At 42.2% G+C, this 26086-nt stretch overlaps 1 protein-coding gene across 4 annotated transcripts in view; it reads right to left on the bottom strand.

The window, feature by feature from the left end:
• The window catches only part of reln (reelin), a 60817-nt gene extending 34967 nt beyond the window's left edge, over positions 1-25850 (bottom strand). For all 4 annotated transcript variants that reach the window (XM_088379133.1, XM_088379135.1, XM_088379134.1 and 1 more), the window contains exons 1-3: positions 25357-25850; positions 12785-12892; positions 2063-2201 (exon numbers count right to left, since the gene is read on the bottom strand). In XM_088379133.1, coding sequence (XP_088235259.1) covers positions 2063-2201; positions 12785-12892; positions 25357-25609 — 500 coding nt within the window. In that variant the 5' untranslated portion in view covers positions 25610-25850. The remainder of the gene's footprint in view (positions 1-2062; positions 2202-12784; positions 12893-25356) is intronic.
• Between the last annotated feature and the right edge of the window lie 236 nt (positions 25851-26086).

The raw sequence follows: 26086 nt of genomic DNA, 5'->3' as shown, positions 1-26086 counted from the left end.
GTATCAGCTTATGTCATTTTATATCGACCCACGCACGCATGTACAAAGAATCAAATGTGGGTCACAGCTGTGATTACAACTTCTTATTGTCCGTGCTCTAAACTCAGGCAAGACTCGCATCCTGGCGTCCATCTTTAAAATCAACTGTGAGATATATTTGAGTTGTAAAAAGTAAGTTTGAGTTCCAGTCGTGCATGGAACACCTTGTTCATCTTTCCGCTCTCCTCCAAGGCCTCCCTTTACCTTCCGTAGGTAATTTACAGCCCCATAGAAAATGAGTTCTTCTGGATGTCCATGTACTCCATCTTGCTCCTCACAGTGATGTGTTGCTACCAACCTTTCCCCCAATATCGGCCATAAAACTTCTCCGCGGCCACATTTTAATGCAGCGACAGAGCGGCTTTGGCCTTTTGAAGGACACTGGGTGTCTGCGGCTTTAATTCAAACACTCGCAGAGGCTTCGTGGACACTCAATCAGAACCCATGCGCTACAGGCAAGGGCAGGACATGATCAAGTATAATTTGTGTTACACCCGGAGGCTTTTTTTTTTTTTTTTTTTTACAATTTGAGCTCATTCTCATCCCAGGTTGTCAAACAGCAATGCTCTGCCAGATGCTGTGTCTGAGCTGATGTGAAAAACTTCCTGCCTTTGACTGATGCAATGAATTTAAATGAACCCTTATATGACCTTTTATTTACATAATGGGTACACATTTGACCCTAACAATATAACAAAACTCACAGACGTACATTTATTCTTTATCCCATGCGGAAAAATACAAATATCACTGCGGGGGACTGTCCAGTAGTTGTGAAACTCTTCTTAGTTCATGTCTGTATCGCACAAGGTGCTCCAGTGAATTCATCCTGACTATAAAATTGTAACATTCTTTAAATTATATTTAATTTTGCTGTTACTATATTTTTTATATTTATATGTTTTATAGTATATTTCTATATATATATATTTATATTTTTTCTTTTCTCTTTTGTCAAAAATACATGACAAAATTAACAACTATGAGCTAACCCAATCGAAGACAATCCCAATGAGCTGACTTGCGCCCAACAGTAAATGTGTTTGCTGGCATCCAGTAAATTTGTTTGGGTTCGTGAATATTGTCTAAATAGCAGCTCGGCTTCACCAAATTCCCCCGCGGAATCCTTTTTAGTTAGTCTGACCATTAAAGTCTCTGTCAGACAGTTTGCATTCATTAGGGCTTTTTGCATTGACTGCCAAAATACTTCATTCTATTGAGGCTTTTGTGAAACACTAATGTGCAATTGGTTTATTTTTTTCCTTTTTCAAAAGAAGCAACGATTTCTTGCGCTAGTTTATGAAGGCACGCATTAAACGGCATTTGGTGTCCATCAAACACTGAATTTCTATCTGTATGTAATTTCTCTCATCCGAACAAGTGTTATTTGATAGAATGCATTTAGCAAAAAGCACTTGACTGGTCCTATTTTCCAGAACAAGCAGATAATTGCTTCTGACAAACAAAAGGCATGTGGCTTAAATTCATAGCATGCCTTTTGAAAGGAATACAAGTCGCTGTTTACCATGAAAAGCAACATGAGGCAAAAGTAAGCAATGTCACTAAAGAGTGAAACAGTCACTCACTCTTTCAGCAAAAAAAGTCTAATTAAATTTGATATTGAAATTATGTATGGATCAAAATGCATGAGTTTTAGTGAATACCTGTTCTACAGTAAAATTACCATATAGCTGCCAAATGGTGAATCATGATTGGGCAGGGCCTCCCTGTTTATAACATTTATACAGTAAGTCATTGTTGCCCTCCAACTGACTGAAAAGCCATCTTAACATCCAGTCAACACTTCAACTGAGGGAAGAACGCCCGTTCTGTCAGCCCATAAAATATTCCCATAGCCACTGGGTCAAAGCAAGGCCACACAGCAGTGATGAATAGTCGTGTCTGCCTGTCTTGGTTGGTATATGCGTGTCTGGACAAACCTGACGATTCATTAGCCGTAGCTCACTCAGCCATTGAAAACACAAACGACCACAAAGAGTACCGTACACAAAAAGTGACTTACAAAAAGTTGACGCAGCCGGTGCCGGGAGGTGGAGCGATCCAGACAAAGCTGAAACTGGTGGAGGGCTGGTGGCTCACGTGGGAGGCCACCACACTACAGACAAACTGGGTGCCGCTAAATTGACGCTCTGGCATCACACCTGGAAGAAACACGGGAAGATGGTCATCACATTCATTGTGACTTTTGATAAAACAAAAACAAAGTGCACCTGTAGGACTTCAATTTGTTATCCTCCAACAGGAAGTTGCCCAAAATAAGAGTTGACATGTATAACAAGCTCCATCCAAGGCAGAAGAAAAACATTTCTGCAGATCTCAAATTGGAATATCTCATAACAGTGTAAGGGGATCAGGTTTACAAGGAAGTTGTTCTTTTGTGTCTAGATTTTGTCCTCAGTTTATGTCATTGGCGGAGCTAGGGGGGGGGGGAGTATAGGGGGATTGCCACCCCCCCCCCCTTGAAACATCCTTGGACCCCTCAGGTGCCAGGCCAGATCAGATCATTGACTTTTGGGTATTTCTGGATTTTTGGGGGAATTCCCCCCCCATCACTTCCACCATCCCTCGTAAGTAAAATCAAATTAACCTTTATCAGCGAGAATTTTCTGGGTTTGTAACGATTTTTTTCAATTGTGATGTTTTTCCATCGTCTGATATCCAAACATGATAACAAAATCAAATAATTCAACCCTGCAGATAATCCACATTTTCTCCCCTACTTCTTTTTTGTCCGTTCCTTATTCATTGAATTCTAACCGTGAGTCACCACCTGACATAACAATGCTGTTATTCATGAGGGTCCATGTTCGCCTATGATTGCACCAAAGAAATTAAATCATGTAAGTGGTTGTCATATCTCAGAGGGCAAAGGCGCGATCCTGGCTGATTCATCAATGCTATGTTATGCAGAGTTAGAGTGCTTTAATATTTTACCGAAACTAAATGGCTTTCTAGTGTCGGCAGAGAGACATCCGAGCCTTGCATTAAATACGCAGCCGCAGTAAATAATTCATCTGTGAAGATAATTGTGTGATAATTCTGGGAATTCATCATCTTCCCACAACACGAGGTCATCATTTGGAGGCCGGCATAGCGTGCGTAAAATGCAACTCTGAAGATGTACTGTGAGCTATATCACCTGCACATGCGACCCAGCCCTTCCCCCGTTGCACCCTTCAGTCGTAACTCAACGCACAGAGAACATAATCATGCTCATGGAATGATTTATAACTCCGTGCAAATCATTATGCGTAATCGTTTTAGTGCGGCTCATAACAAATGACTTCAAGGAAAATCATTCCAGCCTGTAATAATGTTGACCTCAGTTACATACTTAAATAATGCTATGCTGTAAATGTGAGCACCATATGTGTGCCTTGCATTCATTCTTTCACTAAATGTGATGACACTTTTGTGTAAAGAGGGATGAATTGATCACTATGAAAGTTGCTCAAGTCTGAATATGTGCAAATATTTGGGGTCAAAATAAGTCACTGCATTGTTGAGCATTTCAGTATCAAATGTTTATCATCAACAAACATATTTGGAGGCATACAATGAAACACAAGTGCACGTTTCTTACTTTTAAACAGTTTGTGACACACTGCAATAATTATAGAAGAAAATACTTGCTTCGAAATGAGGTGAGGATGGAAAGGAAAACCCATGCACTCCAGGAAAACTCAGAACATTTGTATTCCCATTGGAAAAATACACTTGGGAATGAAATGCAAATAACCCAACTCGTTCTCTTTCATGTTGAGGAGAGAGTGGGTGAAAAGATGACTATTATTCAATGAAATCCAAACAGTAAATGATTCAGTCCAACAATACGCTTTGGAGAGCCGACACTCTTGGCTCGGCATAGTGGGATGAGCAAAAAAGAAGACATGGGCGCTTTCATCACTGTGAAATGCAAATATATAACAAAGCGCTAAGCCCCTGTGACCATCCCCGTCTTCTTTTCAACAACAGAGTAGCAAATTTAAACAACTGATGTTGCATTCTTTCAACTTTTCTCACATGACCGTGACGCTGACAGTTGGTGACTGATTGTTTACTGATTGGTGAAGGATTATTTTTCTCTGTTTTGTCAACATTGAAGGCTGACGTTAATTCAATTCGCAGTAAATGAATACTGCATGAATCATGCACAGGGCGTTGCCTAATTTTGCAAGGAGGTGAGTTTGACCTGATGTTGGTAATTTTACAGCTGAGCAAGAGGGAGGGCTGCGCCGCTGTGGGAATGGTTACAGCCTGCTTCAATCTTTACTATTTATTAAATGCGGTGCGCTCGCTGGTTGCAAAATACAAAAGAAGAGATCCTCATATTCCTCCAATGTGACCACAATATGAAATTAGCTATTCAAATAATTGGAACTGAAAGTGCAAAAAATAAACAATTATAATCATAGTTTTACTACAGCATTGTCCCCAGCAAATTCTCGAATACTGCAAAACATTCAAATGAGAATCATTTTGTGAAGACTAACATGTTTTTTCCAGCCTGGTTATGCGTAATTACACAATATGTCAATTCTAATTTAATTTCCACCACAAAGACTTTCAAAGTTAATTTGCAGGTAATGCCCATTGTCATTTTGAAGATGGGAAGACCTTCCAAAAAAAAAAAACGTGTCACTACTTTCAGTAAATTCACACATCTGCCTTTGTCCTCTTTGTCATCTGTCTTTTATGACACAGCACCCCCGCCCCATCCCATATCACTTTGCAAAGCTAATAAGCTTTCCACTGCCAAGCGCAAATCAAGTCAACTAAATGGAGTGAGAATCTCCCAGTGGAGCAGAAGGGGCGATTGGTGGCTCAGCCTGGCACTAACTTTCGCACTGTAGGAGCAGGAGGAGCCAACACACTGGCACTAGAAATCATGGTTAGAGAGAGGGACCACTCACAAATGTAAATTATACAGGAAGCACCATTCAACATCTGGCTAGGAGCTAATACCCCAAAAGGTCATTCACTGATGTTATAACAACCAGCTTGGGACACTTACAAACGCAACCAGGAGTGTGGATACACACTAATACACAAAAATGAAAACCTGTTAGAGCAGAGGTGTCAAATCCATGGTCCGGGGGCCAGATACGGCCCACCACATCATTTTATGTGACCCGTGAAGACAAATTGTGCATTGACTTTATGTGTCAATACACTTAGAAATTTCAAATTGTCTTCACTTTTCACTAGCAATTTTATTACCATGCATATTTTTCAGTTTTTACTAGTATCTGATTTCAAAGCTAGTTATTCATCAGTTTGTTGTGTAGCCTACTCTGTGTATAATATCTGCGTTGGCAGTCATAATGGCCCTCCAAAGGAAACTGAGTAAAATGCATCCCTCAAAAAAAATTTGTTTGACACTCCTGTGTTAGAACATTTCGATATGTAAAAAGTCTGCGGAAGTATGGGAATCCGCCAACATGGAGCCGCAAGACTCCTGTCAAAATGTTCCACACAATGCTGACATAAATGATACATCACACAAACTCTGGCAGCTCCAGTCGGGTCCCCATACCCCTTTGTGCTACTGAATGAGCCCGTGTGATACTCGTATGGCTTTGTGCGTTGGGCCGCTTTCAGCCTTTCTTAAGTCTCATGGCTCGGAGTTGGTGTGGCGAGGTGTGACGTTGCCAGGAAGAAGCTGTGGGTGGTGAAAGATGCCAGTGGTCAGCCAAACAGGGCACATTGTGGGAAAATAGGACAAAAGGGACACCTGGGGGTGAGATGGCCACTGAACTTCCTTTAAAGACCAAAAAGGATTCAAAAATATTCCTTTAATGCAATAAACACACATTATGCAAGGACAACAATAATGCACAAGGACACACAATCCAAACAGACTGCGGCGTGTTCTTTCAAAAGCTACACGTCTTACAAGCCTAAATGATGAATGGAGCACAGAGAGGCTTAATAATATTCCCCCTGAAATAATGTGTCATCATTGAAATGAATGTTCTGAATGAAACAAAGTGTTGTTTTGGGGCTGCACCCTGTTTGATGAATGACACTTTCACCTTTCTGCACAGCCATTACCATCCATCTCACATGGCATTTTCCGAACACGCATGCAAATATGGTATGTTATGCATATTTATGTGATCTCGCAAGGAGATGCATAAGTCTGCTACTTACACTGCGCTATTAACAGTAATTAAAGTATTGACATCTGAAGATTTGGGGAGCAAAATATTCCAGCAAGGATAAAAAATATTTAATCACGGAGAAATTTGGAAATTTATCGTGTGCTGTGACAGTAAAGTCTCAGCTCTAGCTGCTCAAAATACTGCACACAATATGCAAAATATGGCAACAATATTAATAAGTGGAGTGAAAATTAGAAATGGAAAATATAGGAGCTGTCGGAAATGAATCGACAACTAATCGATTATCAAATTAATCGACAACTATTTTAATATTTGAGGCATCATAATTGTTTATCTTAAAATTGTCCAAATTCTCTCATGTCAGCCTTTTGATAGTAAATATTCTCTGGTTTTGGCAGTCATGTATAAAAGCAGACTGGTTATCTTTTGTGTCACATACATTTCCAAACATCCACAATTTTATTTTGGAAAACAGTGACCGAACCAGGAACTGAATCAACTTCAAAAAGGTCAATAAGAGTACATCAATTCCTCTCATGTGGTTACGCTTGTATTTTTGAGACATTTAATAAACAACAACAATTGGTTAAAAACAATTATGGGTAAATTTGTTTATGCTGCATTTTAAATCCAAATAAATTTCATCCTATTATTCGATTAATCGATGGAATAATTGATAGGATAATCGGTTCTAAAAATATTCCATAGTGACACCCCTAGAAAATGGTCTACTATCAAATAGGAGCAGGTCAAGATAAAGATGAGTTGATTATATAATCCAGCATTATGAACAAAGTGTGACTGAACAGGCATGTTGATGCTGCTGGCCTGACTGGAGCTTCTGGAAGAGCAACCATGTGAGGTCAGCCAACTTTGAGCTGGAGGAGAAACTTTCCACACGGGGTGGCAAAGTCACCGTTTGTCCTTGTGCGCCCACTTTTGCTCTCCATGCCGCTGGACGCCCATCCATCAGTGACAGCCACGAGCCTTCCATGGATGTGTGTCACCGTGGCTTGGCGGGCAGACATCACAGCAGCTTTACCGGCAGGCGCCAAGGCTAATTTGATTTTTAATTCAACGCGACTCCTCAACTAATCGTTTGAGCCGGGGATTAATTAATCTGATTTGACTTGTGCTAATTTCCAGCACCCACGTCCGGCAGCAAATAAACAAACTGGTGGGGCTGCGCTCTCGCAGGCTGTGTTCTGACATGCATGTTGAGAATAAACGACACCAGCGGCGACAGGTGAAGGGCCTGTGGAAAGCCAAAGGCAAGCAAAGCGACATGCAGCACGCATGTGACATGCTAATTGCGTTTATTAATTGTGAATACGGACGAGGTTTGGAGCTGAGAGGCAACGGCGGACTTATCATGACTAACAGAAACTATTTTCACGGACAAAATATAGGTCGGATTGAATCTGGGTGAGCCAAGAGGCTCTTGGTTTAAAAAAAAAAAAAGTGGACGGACAGATTTGATCCAGTCTTTTTTTTTTGGGGGGGGGGGGGGGGGGGGGGGGGGGGGGGTCCGTAGAATCATTCCACATCCTTCTCATCCCAAAGCAGCAGAGAGTACTTCAAGTGCGTTAACACTCCCTGCAAGGGAACTTTAAATATGAATAGAGCTCAGAGGCCAAGAAGGCTTTGTAAAATCACTTTTCCTACGTTTGCACGCCGAGCCCGCAGCTGCCCACTCACTTTGAAAGGTGCATGCGGAGGTATGCAACATGACGCCAGAGAAGACACACTTCAAAGTCAACTCTCCTTTTGTGCTGGAACTGACGCAAACTCAATAGCGCGCGCAGAAATACGAGTCAAATGCCGTCTATATTTCTACCTCTCCCGCTTTCTGCAATCTCGCAGCGTGGCAGAAAATAACACCGGCTCGAGCGAAATCACACAACGGAGCAACGGCCCACGCCTGCTGCTTTCCAACAGCAGGGGGGAAAAAATGAAATGGAATAACACGGATTAGAAAATGGACACTACACGCTTGCACACTGCTTTGAAATCGATCACAGGCTGCATGTTTGTGACCAGAAGGAGAAGGTGAAGTTGCAAGTCCATCTCACCTGAGAGGCGAGAACTATTCTGCTGGGAGTTTTAGTCATCGCTAACACGCTGGTCTGAACTCTTGATTTCGCTTGAATTAATAATGGAGATGGTTCTCTGAATTCTTTGAAGGTGCGTTTGCTTTTAACTTGCAGTCAGGGGGAAGACTAGTGATGCATCATCACACAAGCGTCCTTGAGATTCAGAGAAGGAGCCTAATGTTTAGCCACCTGTTAACATTGTGAAGGCGGTGGAACTCAGGAGGAGGAGGCCAGAAAGGTAGCAAGCATAACAACAAGCCTCCTCCAGTCCATCTCCAAATTTGGTCCTCTGAGAGCACAAATAACCTCTGCTCCTGACAACTCATTTCATCTTCTACACTAATGAATCCATCACAAGGAGCCGTGCGCCATACAACATAGCAGTCCTGAGTGGGGAAGAACTAATGGCTTAGATAAGTCATCATCATCATTATTAATTAACATCTTCACCACCTCTACTGCAACTTGTTTGCCTTCTCCTCAATTCCAAACCAGGCATCAACAGTTTGGATGTTCAAGGTTATTGTAATGAAGGATGTCAGAGCAGATGTGCACATCTTAAATGTGAGAATGTGTTGTGGAATGAATAGATAAGTCACAGAATGTGTGTGTGCCTGTGTGTGTATCTATTACATGGCATGTGTGTGTGCGTATGTATGAAGAAGCCTAAGTGGCACAGTCAGGGAGCTGTCAGCAGAGAACCAGGAAGCGAGCTGATCACAGGAAGGCAACGTGTTTGAAGTCTCCCAGGGACTGACAGCTTCTCTCCCCCCCATGCACGCCTTCCCTCGCCCTGCACCAGCCCTTTTTCACGATAGCGTTCCTTTTCCCCCTACACACACACACACACACACACACACACACACACACACACACACACACACACACACACACACACACACACACTCAGCAGGGAGCGAGGTGATGAGAGGTGTATTAGTAGGGGTGGTATGACGGCTATGAGGAAACACACTTGCACTCTCGGGGGAGATGCATGTGAGAATAGGTGGAGGCTGACAAACAAGGTTTTGTGAGTGTGTTTGCGTAAACAGCAACACAGTGAGCTGCCATCGCTCATCAATCGGGCTCAGTGGGTGAGAGGGTGAATGCAGTCCACCTTCGCCCATGAGATGGTGGAAAATTTAAAAACATGATTGGATATACAGTGGCATTTTTTTTTTTAAGTGATTGTAGTGTCATGCCACGTTGGGTCACAATGTCAAGCCTCTTAAAAATGCTAATGATATATTGTTTTTTTATAATGCGTTTGAATGTTCTTTTGTTTGTTTCAGTTTTACACTAAACTTAAACATATTTTGCCTTATTTGGACAACTATGGAAAAAACATGACCCCATTTTTTTTTTTTTACTGCAAAAGTAAGAACAGGTGTTAAGGAATAATTTCAATGGAAACTAAAGTTTAGCGTAATATGAAATAAAGTGTGTCTCAAGAGGATCACTATGAATATTTCCACACAGAGTGATTGTAATTTTGACCACACACACGTTAGCTGCACAGGTCAAGGTGCAGTTGAATTTCATCTCTAATAGTCATCTCGTGTGTGTGTGTGTGAGTAGGAGGCCATCCGTCATGAGGACAGACTGGGGGGGCTGAACATCCCTGTCACTAAGCTGTCGCTTTGTCAGCCAGCCAGTTCCATCATACTGAGATGAGGACCGGCCAAAAGCGAGCGGTACCGCAAAATCATACAACTATGCAAATGAACGACAAAATAAACATCACCCGGCCATCCATCAATGAGCGTGTTCTGAGAGGCTTAGTATCAGCACAGCGACACCAATCAACCACCCGGACGTCGGTTGGGTGTGATGGAAGGCCACCCCATCACTCTCGCCACCCCCCCCCCGTCCTCGCTTTTCATCGCTCGCCGTTTGCTACATTTCATGCACACTGTCCAAATTCTCCCTCCCCACTAAACACTTATTGCCTTGGCTTTAATCTCACCACTTTGCTTTGTTTTGCTTTTCTGCTCATCAATTTCAGGCCTCTGGAAAAAAGACTTTAGTTCATCCCCATAATTTCAACCTTGTGGGAGATTTTTTACAAGGGATATGCACTCAGACTTTTTTTTTTTTTTATGCCATTGAAAACATTTGGCTATTACAAGAGCAATATGACACATTTATTTCCAGCAAGGTTCCAGCTCTTTGGGGTTTAATCACCTCATTATAGTTGTTGTATAAAGCACAGATAATCAGATAAACAAAAACATGCCAATTTGCTGTTGTGCTTAATCGAAATCCATTAGAGGATAATGCCTTGAAGACTTTGTCAATTCCGTTTTGGAAAAGCCAAAAGGCTGGAATGGAAACAAAGCGCTGTAAATGGAATAAATGTCAAAGTGGGGAAAAAAAACATAAAGCAGTCTGAATTCTCAAGTAGCTGAGTCAGGCCACACTGACGTTAATCTTGAGAAAGCACCGCCGCTACTCAATACAACTAACCAAAGTCGACCTCTTTACACACTAACCCACATTACAAGTGTGAACACATCATCCAAAATATCACACGGACTCGTTGGCACAGTGAAAGCGTTCCACTGCTGTGTCAAGCAGTTTTTTTCCAGGTGACATATTTTAAAAAACAAGTCATTCTACACCACTTCTTTCTTAACCATGCCCGGCTTGCGCAATGTTTTTTGACTGACTCTGCACTTGTGACTTTAAAGGTTTGTGGCTAATCTCCCGGCATTGTTCACTAAGAGCCCAATTGCTTCATTGAGCTAATTTGACAGTTCTTCTGACGCAGTAAAAAAAAAAAAAAAGTCTGCCCCCAAACTCTGACATTTTTATTACAAATGCAGTGTGAAGGGCCTTGTTATTCAGAACGATAGAAAGCCAATAAAACTTTCCCTTCGCTGTCTCCACCACCAGCCAGCGATAAAATCCCTAAAAGGCACGCCGTGAAAAAGCAATCCAACATGCTGTAGTGGTTGAATGAGGGCGACAGAGTAGACTGCGGAATGATCTCTGACAAGCTTGTCTGACCACACCAACCACGAAACAACTTTCGAAAACTCCAAGACTCCACTCGTCCGTTTTATTATCCTTACCCATGTGCAGGCACTGGCCACAATATTAGGTACACCTACAGTACATCATCTCCTGGAATCTAATCAGTGAGCAGTGTTGGAATTTTGTTTATTATTGAGTTTTTAATCTGCAATTTAAAATAGAAGCAGACGAATATAAAGCTGTTTCAGTGTCTGTGTCCAAAGGTTTTTTTCGCTTCTTGCATGGACACATCTGTCAGCCACATGCTCCCCCTGCCAGTCACATCTCAAACAGCTGGCGTGTGTCTGTGCAATTCTCCAATGAATTCTAGTCGTGTTCCTCACATGCCTCCATTGAGACGGATTAGAACCGCACCCCTTCCGAGACACTAAAGACCAGGATTGTAAAAAAAAAAAAAAAAAATCCTTCCCCTCAGATCCTTCAATACTTGTCACAACAACAATACAAACGATGATGGTGCTGCTCCACATCTTGCTCTTCAAAGTGTTACATATCAGCAGCTTTCTTTCAGAAAACTGATGAAAGTTTAGTCCATGGGTAAGCTTGCCAAGATGTGTCACTTACCCAAATTACACACAGAGGAAAATTACGCATTATGTAATGTAAAGGATTATTTAAAAAAAAAAAAAAAAAAGAATTTTTGCAAACGCGGCTTTATGAGCTATTGCCCATATTTTGAAACATTTTCTTTTTTTTTTCTTCAAATTAAGGAGTGAACCAAAAGATGTCAGCATTCCACTTTCCAGAGTAAAAATGGATAAAGGAGGCGCCCGGGCATCTATTCTGGGCCAGTCTGCATCTTCTCCAAGGACGACTTCATTGTTGGTCAAATGGCCTCGGGAGATCTCCAGAACACTCAAGGGCTTCATCTATTCACACTTGACGGACTTTCAGCTTTCTCTTTGTTTGTCTGGAAATAGGTCAAGGTGGGTTTCCATTCAGCTGTGTGAAGATATTTAAAATACATTCACACCCAAGACTCAATAGAGTACATTGTAGTAAATAAAGAAGCGAACAGTCTAAAATGAAGCAATGTTTTTTCCAGATGACTTAGCGATCCAGGTAGACTACGCCTCAAACCAGTCCGTCTTCCACCAGTCAATTGGGGGAACTGACAAGAAATACAAATGAGCCGGGCCAGCTGCATGAAAGTCATTGAAAGTATCCCTGGACCTTTGAAAAAAATTCCTCCTTGATCGATTTGAACCTGGAAACTCCGAACTGTGAGGCAGACATGCTAGTCACTCGTACACTGTGCTTCAATTCTCAAAAGACCAGTCATCATATTTAGCCTTTCTTCTCTCCCAGATCACATAAGACTCTACTCGTTCTGGGAACGGATGTGGATCACTGAGCCGGGTTGTGCGCCCTGTGAAACTTCATCATCAGTGAGGGACTGCTAAGCTGAGCATGTTGGAGCTCAGATCACAGCTGAGGACGTCACACTGACACACTGAATGTCAGACTTACCGAAGCCAAAAGCAGCCGGTGCTGGGATGGGAGCAGACTGGACGGGTGTGGAGGTGTACAGGCCCGTCACTAACAGACCGTCGAAGGACACGCTGGTCGAGATGGTCACTAGGGAGAGAAGAGCATTGTGTTATTTTGGTCTATTCATCCTGTTCATTGATATTGTACAAAATAATTCGCAGAACTGTAAGAACCCGAATGTTTTTTGTTTTTTTTTGAACTGATGCAATCTGTTGTCCTTTCTCATGTGCTTCCACTTTGTTGAGTTAAACCACAGGTGTTAAACCCAAGGTCCGAGGGCCAGATTCGGCCCGCCATTTAATTTTGTGTGGCCCGTAAAGACAAATTGTGCATCAAATTACAAATTGTCTTTTCTTTAAAAAATCAGAGATGTTATCAGCAATATTTATTACCATTCATCTTTATGAAATATCTGAACAGTTTTCGCTAGTCTCCTGATTTCAAAACAAAAATTGAAATTATTTAAACAGTTGTTTATGCTGTGTCAAACTATCTGCGTCGCCGTCCGAGCCATCTTCACCCCCACCTACGCAACCCTCAGCAGAAGCTAATTCAGATGAGGGTTTGGCTGAACAAACATAGTGTGTGGCTCAATATAGACACAAAAAAATCCCCTTAATAAAAACTCATCTTTCTTGACACAAGACTTAAAAAAAAATGCTTTGCTTACTGCCCAAGATAAACAATCTTAATAATCTAATTGGCTGTAACCCCAACGTCAAGTTAGGTTTGTAGTCATTTCGGGTCACCACAAACAGCATCAGGGTGAAATATGCCAAAGGTCTATTACTCTGCGGTTGAGATCTACAGCTTAGTGTCACCCGCAGCAAGTTAACTATTGATCCACCATGTGAACAAAGACCCTGACTGATGGGACCACAGAGACAGAGCTGAACCCGGGGGAAGTCTGTCCTCGAGAAGAACCCACTCCCCAAAAATACACTTTCATACAAGGAGGAGTCAGAAAATAACCTGCAGTCGGCAGTGACTGACTCCGGAATCCCCCTTTGCATTTCGCGGAATAAGAAAATGCCGTGACGCCCGCGGCGTTGATGTGTTTTTAGTTATGAAATGGCAACAAGTCAGTTTGCTCTCAGGGCGCTTTTTCTCCTGAGGCTTGCTGAGTTTGAATGTGGGAGAGCAGACTGTGTGGCCCAGTCTCCCACCCTGACTGTCTGGTTAACTCCATTAAGACTTACACATACAAGGCGCCTCATGTTTGTGTATGTGCGAGTGGCTCTGAATGTGCATCCTGTGTTTTGGTGAATGTCTGATGTGCTTCGTTTTAAGAGTCGAGTTCAGCCAGTCGCTTCTTTATATGAACGCCTCAATAATTTAGCTCATCCACTCATTCTGTTCTTTGCAGCCATGGCAATTTTTCGTCTCCTTCTGTCCTGATATATTCATGACGCTGGAGTTCATATGTTGACATTCAACCACAAATGTACAAGATGGCCGCTACGTAGACCAACAGCGAACCCAGAAGAATCCTTTTAGGAACAGATTCAGGAGCAACAGAAAAGGCCAGGATTAAGTTTGTAGCTTGGATTTGTAATAAAAATTTGATGTCATCAAACGTGAACTTTCCAGACACACCTTGTAAATGTCTGCTAAAATGAGACTACTGCAAACTACTTTGCTTGGCAACAGCCGCATCCTTTTAGTCAACCTCGAGCACCACTAAATGAGGGAAATCGGCCTTCTCATTTATATCAGCAATTTTATTATACGGTGAATCTTTTTTTTTTTTGCTTCCCAAACACATTATCTATTCAACAGCTGCAAGCAAACATATTGGCAGTGTTTACATGACACACATTGATCCAAGGCTATGCCATGTTGTATTTAATGGAGTGGTAGATGAGATGTAATGCACAATGTCAGCCCCGGTTGCATACACACAATAAGCTTATCTCCACATTTCCATTGACCCACATCATCAAGGTTACACACACTCCATTACTCTCTATGGACACACACGCTGAATGTTACTCGCACATGTACAAAGGATTTTTTTCGCCTGCGGTTTCTCTCTTTTTACCCTCTCTCCATCAGCTATTTCCCATTTGAGAAATCATGGTGTCAAAAAAAAAAATGCCTTCAGCACTTTTTCTCTCCCCTGTAGCAGAGTACCTGTTCCATTTGATGCGGAGGCGTAAGGGCAGCTGTGAGCACAAGGTTACCATCGAGGAAAAAAAAAACAAAAAAAACATTAGAACGGGAGGGGCAAAAGGCATTGAAAAGGAGGTGATGCCTTCACAGAGTAGTGCTACCTGATCAATACAAATGCAAGAACTAAATTATTTACATGTAGCCTCATCAACACTCATCTCACACTTGCAGGCCATCAAATGAGCCAATCTGATCAAGTCCAAGTTACCTGAGGGCGTACTATTCATGCACACACACAAACGTGCAAATCTTCAGGCGTAGGCTGGCGGCCTTTGATGGTTGCTTTTATCATTCCCATCCATACTTTTATTTTTGACTACTACTCACTTGGCCGAAGGGAATGAAGAACCATAAGGAAAGGGAGCCAACACGATGGCGAGCTCTGTATGTGTGTGTGAAGCAACGGGGGATTTTGTTGGACTCATTCAACGCAACCAAAAATCTGGAGTGAATATTTGTCCATTCATCATTTAAACATGACACAGATCATGTGACAACCTGTTCATCATGTTCTTAGTCACTTCTCTACCAAAAGCCAAGATAGTTAGAACAGCCAAAGATTGTACAGAAGAGACTGCAGACAAGTAAAAGGATTAAGTAGTCCTCCATATCATTACTTCAATAAAAGTGTGTAGGAAATTATTTACTGACTATTATATGATTTCTACGCTATAAAGGTTCAATAGTTAGATGACATTATGTCAAATGGGCGTTCTATTTTGTTTTGCGTACCATGAAATATGTAAACATATGAAAATGTTTGAGTAGAAGCAGGTTCAAAATTTTTTCTCTCATTTTTTGCTCGTCTTCCACTTCAGATTCAGGGACGTTTGAGAACAGCTAGCATAGTCGAAACGCCCTAGCTCCGCCTCTGGTTGTCGTGGCAACAAAACCAGACCAAAGGGGGTGGGGCAACAATCGACAGAAGCTCCCTGAAGAATCGTGCAATTTATGTCTTTTGATTGAAGAATGTCAGCTACATACATATGTCTCCTTTAATGTGCCAGTACAATAATATACGATAATTTATCCGCAAAAGATGGACACGTGTTGGTCAGCTGGGATAAGTATTATTTTAGATCTGAGCACAGAGCAGAGCAGAGCCAGTGGCCCTAAGCCCGCATGTAATATTGATGATGCAATGTGGTATGCCTCATTACAGACACACACAGCCACGCCACTGCTCAAGTATTGATGGGCCTTGAAAATTTCTTCAACACCACCACGAATAATATTACGGCGTAAAATACCAGCACGCACATATCGCACCAAAACAGCACACATATGTAAATTCAATACCCTTCATGACATCAATATTTTAGCTTGGAGTGATGTAAATAATTCAATCACTAAATTGTGTATTTCTAATTTTGCAGGTTTCCTGCAAAGAATTTCAGGTCGAACTGAAAAGTAATGATGCGAACTTCAAATTTGAATTCAAAATCAACCAGCCATTTAGTAATTAGTTTGCTTCTACTATGTAGAATGACAATAAAGGTTTTCTGATTTCTGATTTCTGATTTACATAAAATTACTGGATGTGGCGCATTATTTGATTTTCATTTTCTTAATTTTATCTCATGTTTTATACACATATACATATATATCATATGTACACATATATTATATATACGTATATACACATATTTAGTATATATAAATTTATAGGCATATTCAAAGAGGCTTTTACTAATGTGAATGGATCACTGAATGCTGGATGAGAAATCCTTTTGAGGCTCCTGTTTAACAGTAGCCACTGGCAAGTAGCACAACAATAATGTCTCCTGATGGCGTTGAAAAGCTTGCTCGCCAGTGCGGTTGGCAAAGCTTGCTGGCATGGGCTTATTCCTAGGAATCAACATGGAGAAGGATTAGAGCAGTGCTGGAAAGTAGGAGGAACCGATTTACGTTTCAACCTTGTTTGCTCGCATTGAAGTCCTACTGGCGTGGTTGGCGAGTCCTGAATGCTTCCTTTTTTAATACTCTTGTGTACAAACACACCCACTTTCATAAGCTCCACCGCAGACGCCGCGTTAAAGGTTCTGCAGAGCCGCATAGTAACCCAAATATTCTCAGACGGAAAAACCACAAAAAGAGAGTAGCCAAGAGAACACCCTTTTCGTCTCCAAATGAATGGAGCTTTTCTTGGCATTGCTTTCAATAAAGATAGCTGACCATCTGACCCACATCCCACAGGCAGACATACACGTGCCCACAGAGGACCCGGAAATGGAGACCAGGCCATGGGGAAGCTACGATTCCATCTGTTTGTGCGGCCATGACAGCAGGGTCACGGCGCCACTTGACTGTGAGCTTCCTGAAATGCTTCCCTCAGTCACCTGTGCACAGCACCATTAAGAACAAGGAAGGATCCAAATGGTCATTTCAGCACCTTTCATCAACTCTATTATCAAGTATGGATGTACTGTATCTTCTCGGGACTGTGTGGGAAGTGTGTCTCGGCGCATGTATGCGTCATGCAGTGTTCTAGTCAGGTCTCATTCCATTGCGTAACCTTCTGGCACACATCGTGGCCTGCTGGCACTGCCATCTGCCGTGAGACACGCCATCAAAGGCAACCTATTGGACACGGAGCTTCTACAGGTCTGCTTAATGATAACATTTCCGACACCTTATGCAAAAGGCTCCAAACGACGTATCTCAGGGGAGCAGTTTACAGGAGCTGAGTGCCAGAGATTCCAATGCGGAGTCAGAACATAATACTGTATCCCGAACGAGGTTCCTTAGTTTGGCGTGACTTCACCCTTGCGACAGCCGCGAAGACAAAGAGGCATGCGATTTAGTCACAAGTATCCACTTCTTCACACACAAGATGTGTGTCACGTTCAAACTTGATGGCGGTACAATGCAAATGCATCAATGCATAATCAATAGTCAAGCAGAGTATAAATAGGTTTTGTGAGCGCAGATTAGCATCAGCTTTGAATAGGTTGATTGTTACGTATCTGGAAAATAGTTTCTCTTTACGATCATTTGGTTTTTATCTGTCACACGACGGGTTCCGCTTCCCCAAGTACTGCCAATCCCATTCGCCTTATTCAACCTGCTAGCAGCTGGTGGCTAGCTCCACTCCACAGCTGTTCTACTTTATAAAATTGTAGCATATAGCTCGAGTTCTGGGAGGCTTAAAGACATCTGCTATAAAGTGTTCTGTCATTTCTTATCTTTGGGATATTTGGACAAAAACCACGCGACATATATGTTATTAAGACACCGCAAAACGGTTTAAAATCACCCAAAAAAGAAATTCAAAATATGCCCAGTTTAAATCCTGATGGGATGACACGAGAATTAGGGGCAGAGGGCCTGTAATACCCAAAGGCAACAAAACATCAGAGACTTGAGGCAGTAATATCCTGCATGTATATAAAAAAAAAAAAATCTGCATATTATTCAGCAAAAGATGCAGCATTAGCGGTTGTTACAAATGGTTATATTGGATTAGGGTTCAGGAACGCAATGATTTGTTCCCTCTGTCGCTTGGACTGACTGCCAGGATTGGAGAGTGAGCTGTCCTCATGATCAACACCATGTGTTCTGCAGACCAAGGCACAGCCTCAGATATCCCCCTTCATGTACAGAAGCCATCGTGAGGTCAATGACAGCAAAAACTCACAAGAGGCATATAACAAATAATCAGAATGTATTCTTGCATACAAATACTGTCAAAGTTTAAATTACCATCAGCGAGCACAAAATCTGAAGGAATGCACAAACACAGTCAAGGACCAAATTGGCTTAAGACGCAAAACCACGACCCTGTCGAGATTCTGTGTGGAAACAGAGATTTCAGCACAAATGAGAAAATACCACAAATAAAAAGAACATTCAAACTGAAATCATACTCACTTGAGCACAAACCTCTGCCAAAGTGGGAATATCCTTATTTGGAATTGGGATCAGCCCCAAATTCATTGATAAGCTTGCTTGAATTTGCAATAAGGTTAAGCATCAGGGATATCTGGCTAAAGCTATCATACTTGAGGTTCCAATACTTGAGGTTCCAATTTTCAATGATTTCTTGTCGTTTAGTTACTGTAAATCTTCGGTTGAAGCCAGGTTCATAAAAGTCACCATTGTTTTAAAAAATATTTCCTTTTACAACATCCCCTCACGTTAAATCATGAGGCGGGAAAAGACCACAGAGTGAAACGTTAAAGACGTTAACTCGAAATGCACAGTTGTAGTTGACCACAAATACATCCCCAAGGTATCTTCCAATTGTTTATAACTATCAATCCAGTCTATTTTACCGTATACTCCCTAACCCTAAAACTAACCCGACCAAAATACAAGTGACAACACAGATTTGTGTAATAAGTAGGGATAGGTTACCTTATTATTTTGAATTTTGTGTTCCATCACAGTGGGGAGAAATAAATTTGTAATTCGGTGCAATCGGTGAACCAGCTCATAAAACAGATGTCAACTGAAAATTCATTACGCAGCCAGAAATTTCACTACGGCTTTCAATAGTAGTTAGTCGGAAAAAATATTTTCAGGCCTTGGAGGCAGCACACAGATGTCATTTAGCATTACTCTAATTTATTTGCTCAATCATGAAGCTGTACGGAAGATTAGCTAAGTGGAAGGAAGAATCTCATACAACTGTCAACTGTACAGTATAAACTTTAAATTAGCCAAACATTTATGTTGTTTTTTTTAATGTGTTGCACCACATAAAAACGCCGTAGCCTGGATTCGAACCAGTGACCTCAAATTTCCAACTCTCAGGTGACCGTTCAGTAAAGAGTACATCAAGCTTCAATTTTTACTTTTCAAACGGTGCTACATGGTCTTATGGTCTGGAAATCGTATTTTGGGTTACTTAAAGATTCACCCTTAAGTTTCTAGTTGCAAGAGGTCCTATAAGCTGACCGATGACACAAATCTGTGGGCTCTGGAGCTACCATATCGTTTATGTGGGGATTGGGGGTATTTCACAACAGAGTATTAGGAGAATTATATCTTTGCAGAGCCCTGTAAACACCAACCCCCTCAACCATGCTGTCGCTTTGGACAGGAGGATGTGTGAGCTGTGTAATCTGCCTCCGCCAGCCTGCCAAGTGGAGCCTGAGCGGGCCAGGCTTTTTGTAAGGGAGGGGGTGATGCTGGAAAAAAAAAAGGGGGGTACGAGGCGAAGGCTAATCCGCCAGCGCCACGCGCCGAGTCACCGGCACCCAGCGAGTTGAACCACGTCGAATGCTATCGGCACAGACGACACATTGCCCCCCCTCCCAATCCCAAAACGGGATTACTAAAAATGACAATGAAGGCACCGGAGGGAGGTCCCAGATTCCAAAGTGGAAGAAGAAGTGGTAAAGGGAGGAGTAGAATCCACCAAGAGGAGGTAAAGGGCCAACTAAAACCCTCTTATGTTCAAATATGGTTTTATTTTTTCCAAAATCAATACCAATGTTCTGGCCCCACGTTGTTGTTTTTTTTTAAACATTACTTCCAAGAAATGAATGACTTCATGATAATCAGTGAGGCTTTTTTAGCATTCAAACTGCAATATGCTGAAAATATTATTATATTTTGGATGAGTTGTGAATATTTTGTGAATGCTTACACTTGCCTTAAACACAATCCACAAGCCACAAAATGACATAAGGGAAGCAAGTGCGTGCTTAAACTATGGCGTCCTTGCATCTGCGCAGTCAGTCAACAGACACGCACGCTCTTCAACATCCCCAAAGTACTTCCACCCACTCATCTGCCCACTCATGGAAGTTACTGAAAACACAATTTGCATTTGCTTGTTAAGAGCTCACATGCTTTGCCTGAAAGAGAAAAAAAAAAGACTCCATTGAAGAAACGGACAATAAAAAATGTAAGAGCTCAGTGCCGCTTGCCTAAATAAAACCAGAGGAGGAACACACCTCTTCTCGGAGCGATGCACTCAATGGCTTCTTGCTTTTCCTGCACTAGCACCAGGTTAAATAAATTGAGTGATTGGAGACGATTCTTTCAGGAATGCAACATCAGTTCATCTACTGACTGCCACTTGACATAAAAGTCAATCAACTGGGGGAAAATAAAAGCCAAATTGTAAAAGCCTGCTAATCAGGACATATCTGTTTGGCTAGCGGAACATCTGACCTGCCTCTTTGTAATGATGGATCACTCACTATGAACCGAGAGCTGCGTGCATGGCCGAGCCGAGCATGCATGTGTGACAAAGAGAAGATTCCAAACGCGTATCCATTCTCATTTGTCGCCCATCTGCTCGTCGGCACAAAAGAAAGGGACACATCACAATGCTCTTTAAACGCTTCATCATTCATCGTCGACGGAACACCCAAAGCTCACGCGACACGCCCACACAAACAGGAGTGCACTTGACACACTTCCCTCGACTCAGCAAAGTGACCTATTCAGACAAAACAGCGGGAGGCTGAGTGACTGAAGAGCGTGGAAGTTAATGAATTCAAAAGCTTTGGTACACTTTAAAGTGCAGCAACGTGCGCAGCGTGTTGGTTTTCCTTTTGCTCACAAGAGAGTCCCATTAAACCATTAGCCCAAGTGTCCCCTTTCCACTTGCTTGCCTTTCGGTCTCATCCGTACCCCAAAAATTGCATGACTGCTTGCAAACTAGGCCAGCCTTTTGTTGGTTCACAGACCAGTTCTTGCAACAGCTCTTTTAAGTTAGTATGAGATGCTGGAAAGAGGATGGGCAAAGCTGACCTAAAAAAAATGCACCCAAACGATGCAACACCCAAAAGAATAATAATAATAAATCCGACAACAGTTGTGCCATTTTGGCAACCCAAGGAGGACCTGTGCTTCCATGACTTTCCAGATAGTGCTTGGTTTGATAACATCTGTTTTTCCAAAGCCTAAACAAGGCTTTGCACTGCTGACCTTTACTTATTACATGGCGGGTATGTTCTTCTACAGACATAAGTTGTAGGAAAAAAAGCAAGAAAAGACACAAAACTCATAATGGAAGACTGCCGGAAAAAAAATGTCATCAGACAGGTGAGCAGCGGAAGAGCTGATGGCATTTTGAAAAGATAGATTTGTATCCAAGTGGAGAAAGTACTGGTCAGCAATTGTTTTTTTTCCCTTAAAGATATTTAGGGCAAATAAGGAGGCAAGTCCATGCCAGACATGTTCTCACACAACAGAAATTGGATTTTTTGTTGTATTTTGAAGGCGTCGCCAGGGTAAGCATGGAATCATTCTGCGGTCACTCGGTCTGTTCATGATTTGGACACAAACAATAAAGTCTTTCCAGCATTTGTTGAAACATGCAGCTCCGCTTTATATAATGTGACATCTGGATTGGAGACGTGTTAAAGTAATGCATGATAGGAATTCTCATTTTGTTTATCATAGAGAATGTTGCATAAAGGTTGTGGAACAACGTTGCAATTATTGAATCAGCTCAATTGAAACTGTGAACTCGCTTTCAATGACTCCTTTTTGTGGCGGAGCCAGACGACTCAAATTGGACACAATGAATCCAAGGTGGGTGACGAGTCAAATTATGTGTCGGAACAAATGTTGTATGTCAATAGCATGCATAACGGATCATGAATACAAATGACGGCAACACTTGGTAGTCAGCAGTTTAGATGCCACAAAGACAAAAGTGACATCCTGACATATCCAGCTTTTGAAAAAGATGACACAACTGTGACTTTCGCGACAACAGAACACATCGTGTCAAATAAGGGTGTAATCATCAAACTGTACCAAATCCATCAACGTAACAAAAAGCAACTGGCCCCGTTCTTGCTCCAGCACATCTATTTTTGCAGCTTTGTCACTGCTGCTGGTGACCAGCATAAAAACACAACAAAACAAGTCTTTCTATTTATTTAATTTAATTTTATTTTATTTTTAATTTCATTTAATTATGTCATTTATTTGTATTTTTATTAATATTGTTTATTCATTCATTCATTCATTCATTCATTCATTCATTCATTCATTCATTTATTTCTACCAGGGTTGGTTCATCCATCCAAACACTGCAAATTGATTTTTACGTCATCCAGAGAACAAACCAAGCAACCAATCTGCTCTCCAAGTTTAGCAAACGACCTGTTGTTTATTTTGAGGAAAGTTCAGGTCCCGGCGTGACCTTACGGCACAACCCTTGTGAAGATAAGGGCAGACATAAGCAGCGTGATTGTACGTGTGAGCGACACTCGATTTTGTCTCTCGCAGACCTGAATCTTTTCATTGCTTCTTCTCTTTAGTTTCCAAGAACTCTTTCTCCCCATATTTTGTTTTTCCACCAGAATCCTGGCAACGCTTGCAGCACAAGCAGTAACCTTTCTTGGCCATTGCTTTCTGATAACTTAATACGGCAATCGACAGCACACACGCACAGTGTACTGCCCACACATGGCAGTCTTATCGCTCTAAAGAAACACAAGGAGGAGGCAGAGAGGTCAGGCTGGAAACTCAATTATAGTAAAGCAAACGGGCCACGCGAAGTCTTACTTCGACTTCGGATGTTTGCGAGACTTTCACCTCTTGTCTGTAAAAGGTTCACCAATTCATTTGGGTCATCCGTGTTCCTTGGTTGAAAGCATTTCTTTGACTTCACCGAGCACATGGCTGGCCGGCATCTTTTGATGCCTGCCTCCCACCATTTCCTCACGCAGCTCGCTTACTGCTTAGATCACACATTGCTTTTAAGTGATTAAACTACATGTAATCCAAAAGTGGGGGCCATTGAGCTACTAAAAGCAATTTGGATCAAGCCAAGCTAAATAGATGGCCGCTATGTATCTGGAAATTAACACGAAATAATAATAGTGAGCCTTAATATGTACGCTATGTCACCAAGAAGGATTGTTATTTGTCACCCGAAAGAAACCTCAATATCCTTCCCGCTCTGACATTTTTGAACTGCGAGAGAGCACACCGTCAAGTAAGAAGAGCAAAAAAAAAAAAAAAAAACAGGACAGAAAAGAAAAGTGAGCAGCTTAGAAGCTTTTTTTCCGTGTAAACCACGCTGCTCCTATCTCATCTGCTCAATCCTCTCATCGTCATTCAAATCCCCCCCCCCACACACTCACTCCGTGGTCGTATTTAAATCTCTCCCTCCTCCCGGTCCACTTTGTTTCTAATGCTAATTATTTAAACCTCTCTGTGCGCACCATCCCTTCCATCCAGCAGCCAGTTATTCAAATCTCTCCCTCAAAACCCAGCCCCGGTTAAAAGGTCCTTGACTCAAGCCTTGATCCTTGGGTAATTTCCAGGAAAAGACTGATTCTTCCAGACGAGTGGCTTTTCTTGGCCTTCATCACTTCTTTCATAACAAACTGTGTTGAACAGATGCTGTTTGGATTCAAGAAGTTTATTTGCTCAGATAACACAATATGGCTAATCAAGCGAGGACGAGTGTTAGAAGTCAGCCACGCGTAATCAAATGAAACCAGAGATTATTTTATTTGGAGCTTATTTGTAGTATAAATCAAAATTTGTGTACGCATGACTTTTGAGGAGAGGACAGTAGCATGGGAACGTGACCTCTGTAGAACTGCGCTGACCCGTGAGGGTCACTGTCCCCAGTGTTCAGTAAGTTACGAGAGCCGGAGTGCACGGCAGCGGTCACATGGGATCACTTTTCTGCAAGCAAGCATCGGAGAAGGAGAAGCCCGATTAATGGGTCGCCACCCGCACCCCAAGCACAGTTTAACTTAATTTAAATCTTTAGCAGTTTGGACTGATCATTTGTCACTTTGTCCATTGTCAGTCACACTTATGCAAATACACGCGCGCACACACACACACACACGCACACACACACACACACATTCGCTCTTTCTCTCTCTCTCTCCCTCTCTCTCGTTCAGTTCTCCGATACTGTGGAGAAGCTGCCTACGCACGGAGCATCCCGATCACAGGTTAGTCAAGCACCAAAGCTGCTCAGCACATTAAACAAGTCCAAATCATTATTGCTATTTTTATTTTTTTTAAAAGTTACATAAACAATGACACCCCCTCAAAAAAAAAAAAAATGTGTTTCCACTAACAGGTTGCAACAATAGAGAAAAAAGTGGAAGTTATCCGATTAAAGTGGATTTTTTTATTCAACTGTATGTCTTAGTTCTTCATCCTTCATAGGAATTGGTTTTTTTTAGCAAAGAGAATTTACCTGATCATAGAAAATGGATGGACGGATTTTCTTAATAATAGTCATTCAATAATTTAATTAATTGTAAAAAAATCTGAAACTAAATAAAGAATTTATAATTTAATTTTCTTAATACATTTTTAAATAAGAAGTAATAAATCATTAAATTAATAGAAGTAAAATTCGCAATCAGAAAAGTGAATGCATATCAGCAGTGAGAGTTTTATTCCACATTTTAAAAAAAAAAAAGTGGACACACCTTGGTATTCCTGTCCCGGGGTGTAGGCAGTGGGGCTGCCCATAATCTGGAGGGTGAGCAGCACCTCAGCCCCACCTTCAGTCACCCCAACGCCATCCATCTCTGCGTGATGGGTGCACAGGAAGAAAAAGGGGTTGAACCGAGGGTAAAAGCTTGCAGGGGGCACCCCAAAGTCCACGTTGCTGCTCCCCAGGACCAGGGCCAGCAGGGCACAGCCGAAGGCGCCCCCGAGAGAGGCCCACGCCGCGGCCATCTGCCCTCAAAGCGTGACGGGCGAGAGTGTGGATTGGAGGAGAGCGCCGGGACCAAAGAAGATGCAGGTAGCTGGATTCCGGGCAGAAGCTTCTGGACTTCACGGATGACTCAAAAGTCCAAAAGTGGCTACAGGAGCGCGTGTCAAAGTGTGAAAAAGTATGTGAGAAGCTCAGGTCTTCTGTAGCTTCCTCTCCCTGTCCTACCTTCACTCAGGGAGTTGAGCGCTTGGGCTGCGCGGTCCTGCTCCAGCGTTTAAATAGCTCGCCCCCTCCTCTCCCTCTCTCCTCCCTCTCTGCGCTAGCCTCGCTCCAAGAGACGGCCTCCCCTCTCCTCCTCCCCTCTCTTCACTTTCCTTAAGCTCTTCCTGGTTCTGTCTTCTCCACAAAAGAAGCACTTTGGCATCCTAGTAACTCTCTCTCTTAAGACTTAAGATCTTCACGCAGCTTAGTGTGTCCAAGTCTAACCAGCCCTCTCC

Source organism: Syngnathus floridae, chromosome 6 (genome assembly GCF_059516105.1).
Source record: "Syngnathus floridae isolate MCC-2025c chromosome 6, RoL_Sflo_1.0, whole genome shotgun sequence".
In the NCBI taxonomy this organism is placed as follows: Eukaryota; Metazoa; Chordata; class Actinopteri; order Syngnathiformes; family Syngnathidae; genus Syngnathus; species Syngnathus floridae.
Note: the sequence above shows the minus strand (reverse complement) of the source record. Positions and strands in the feature narration are given on the sequence as shown.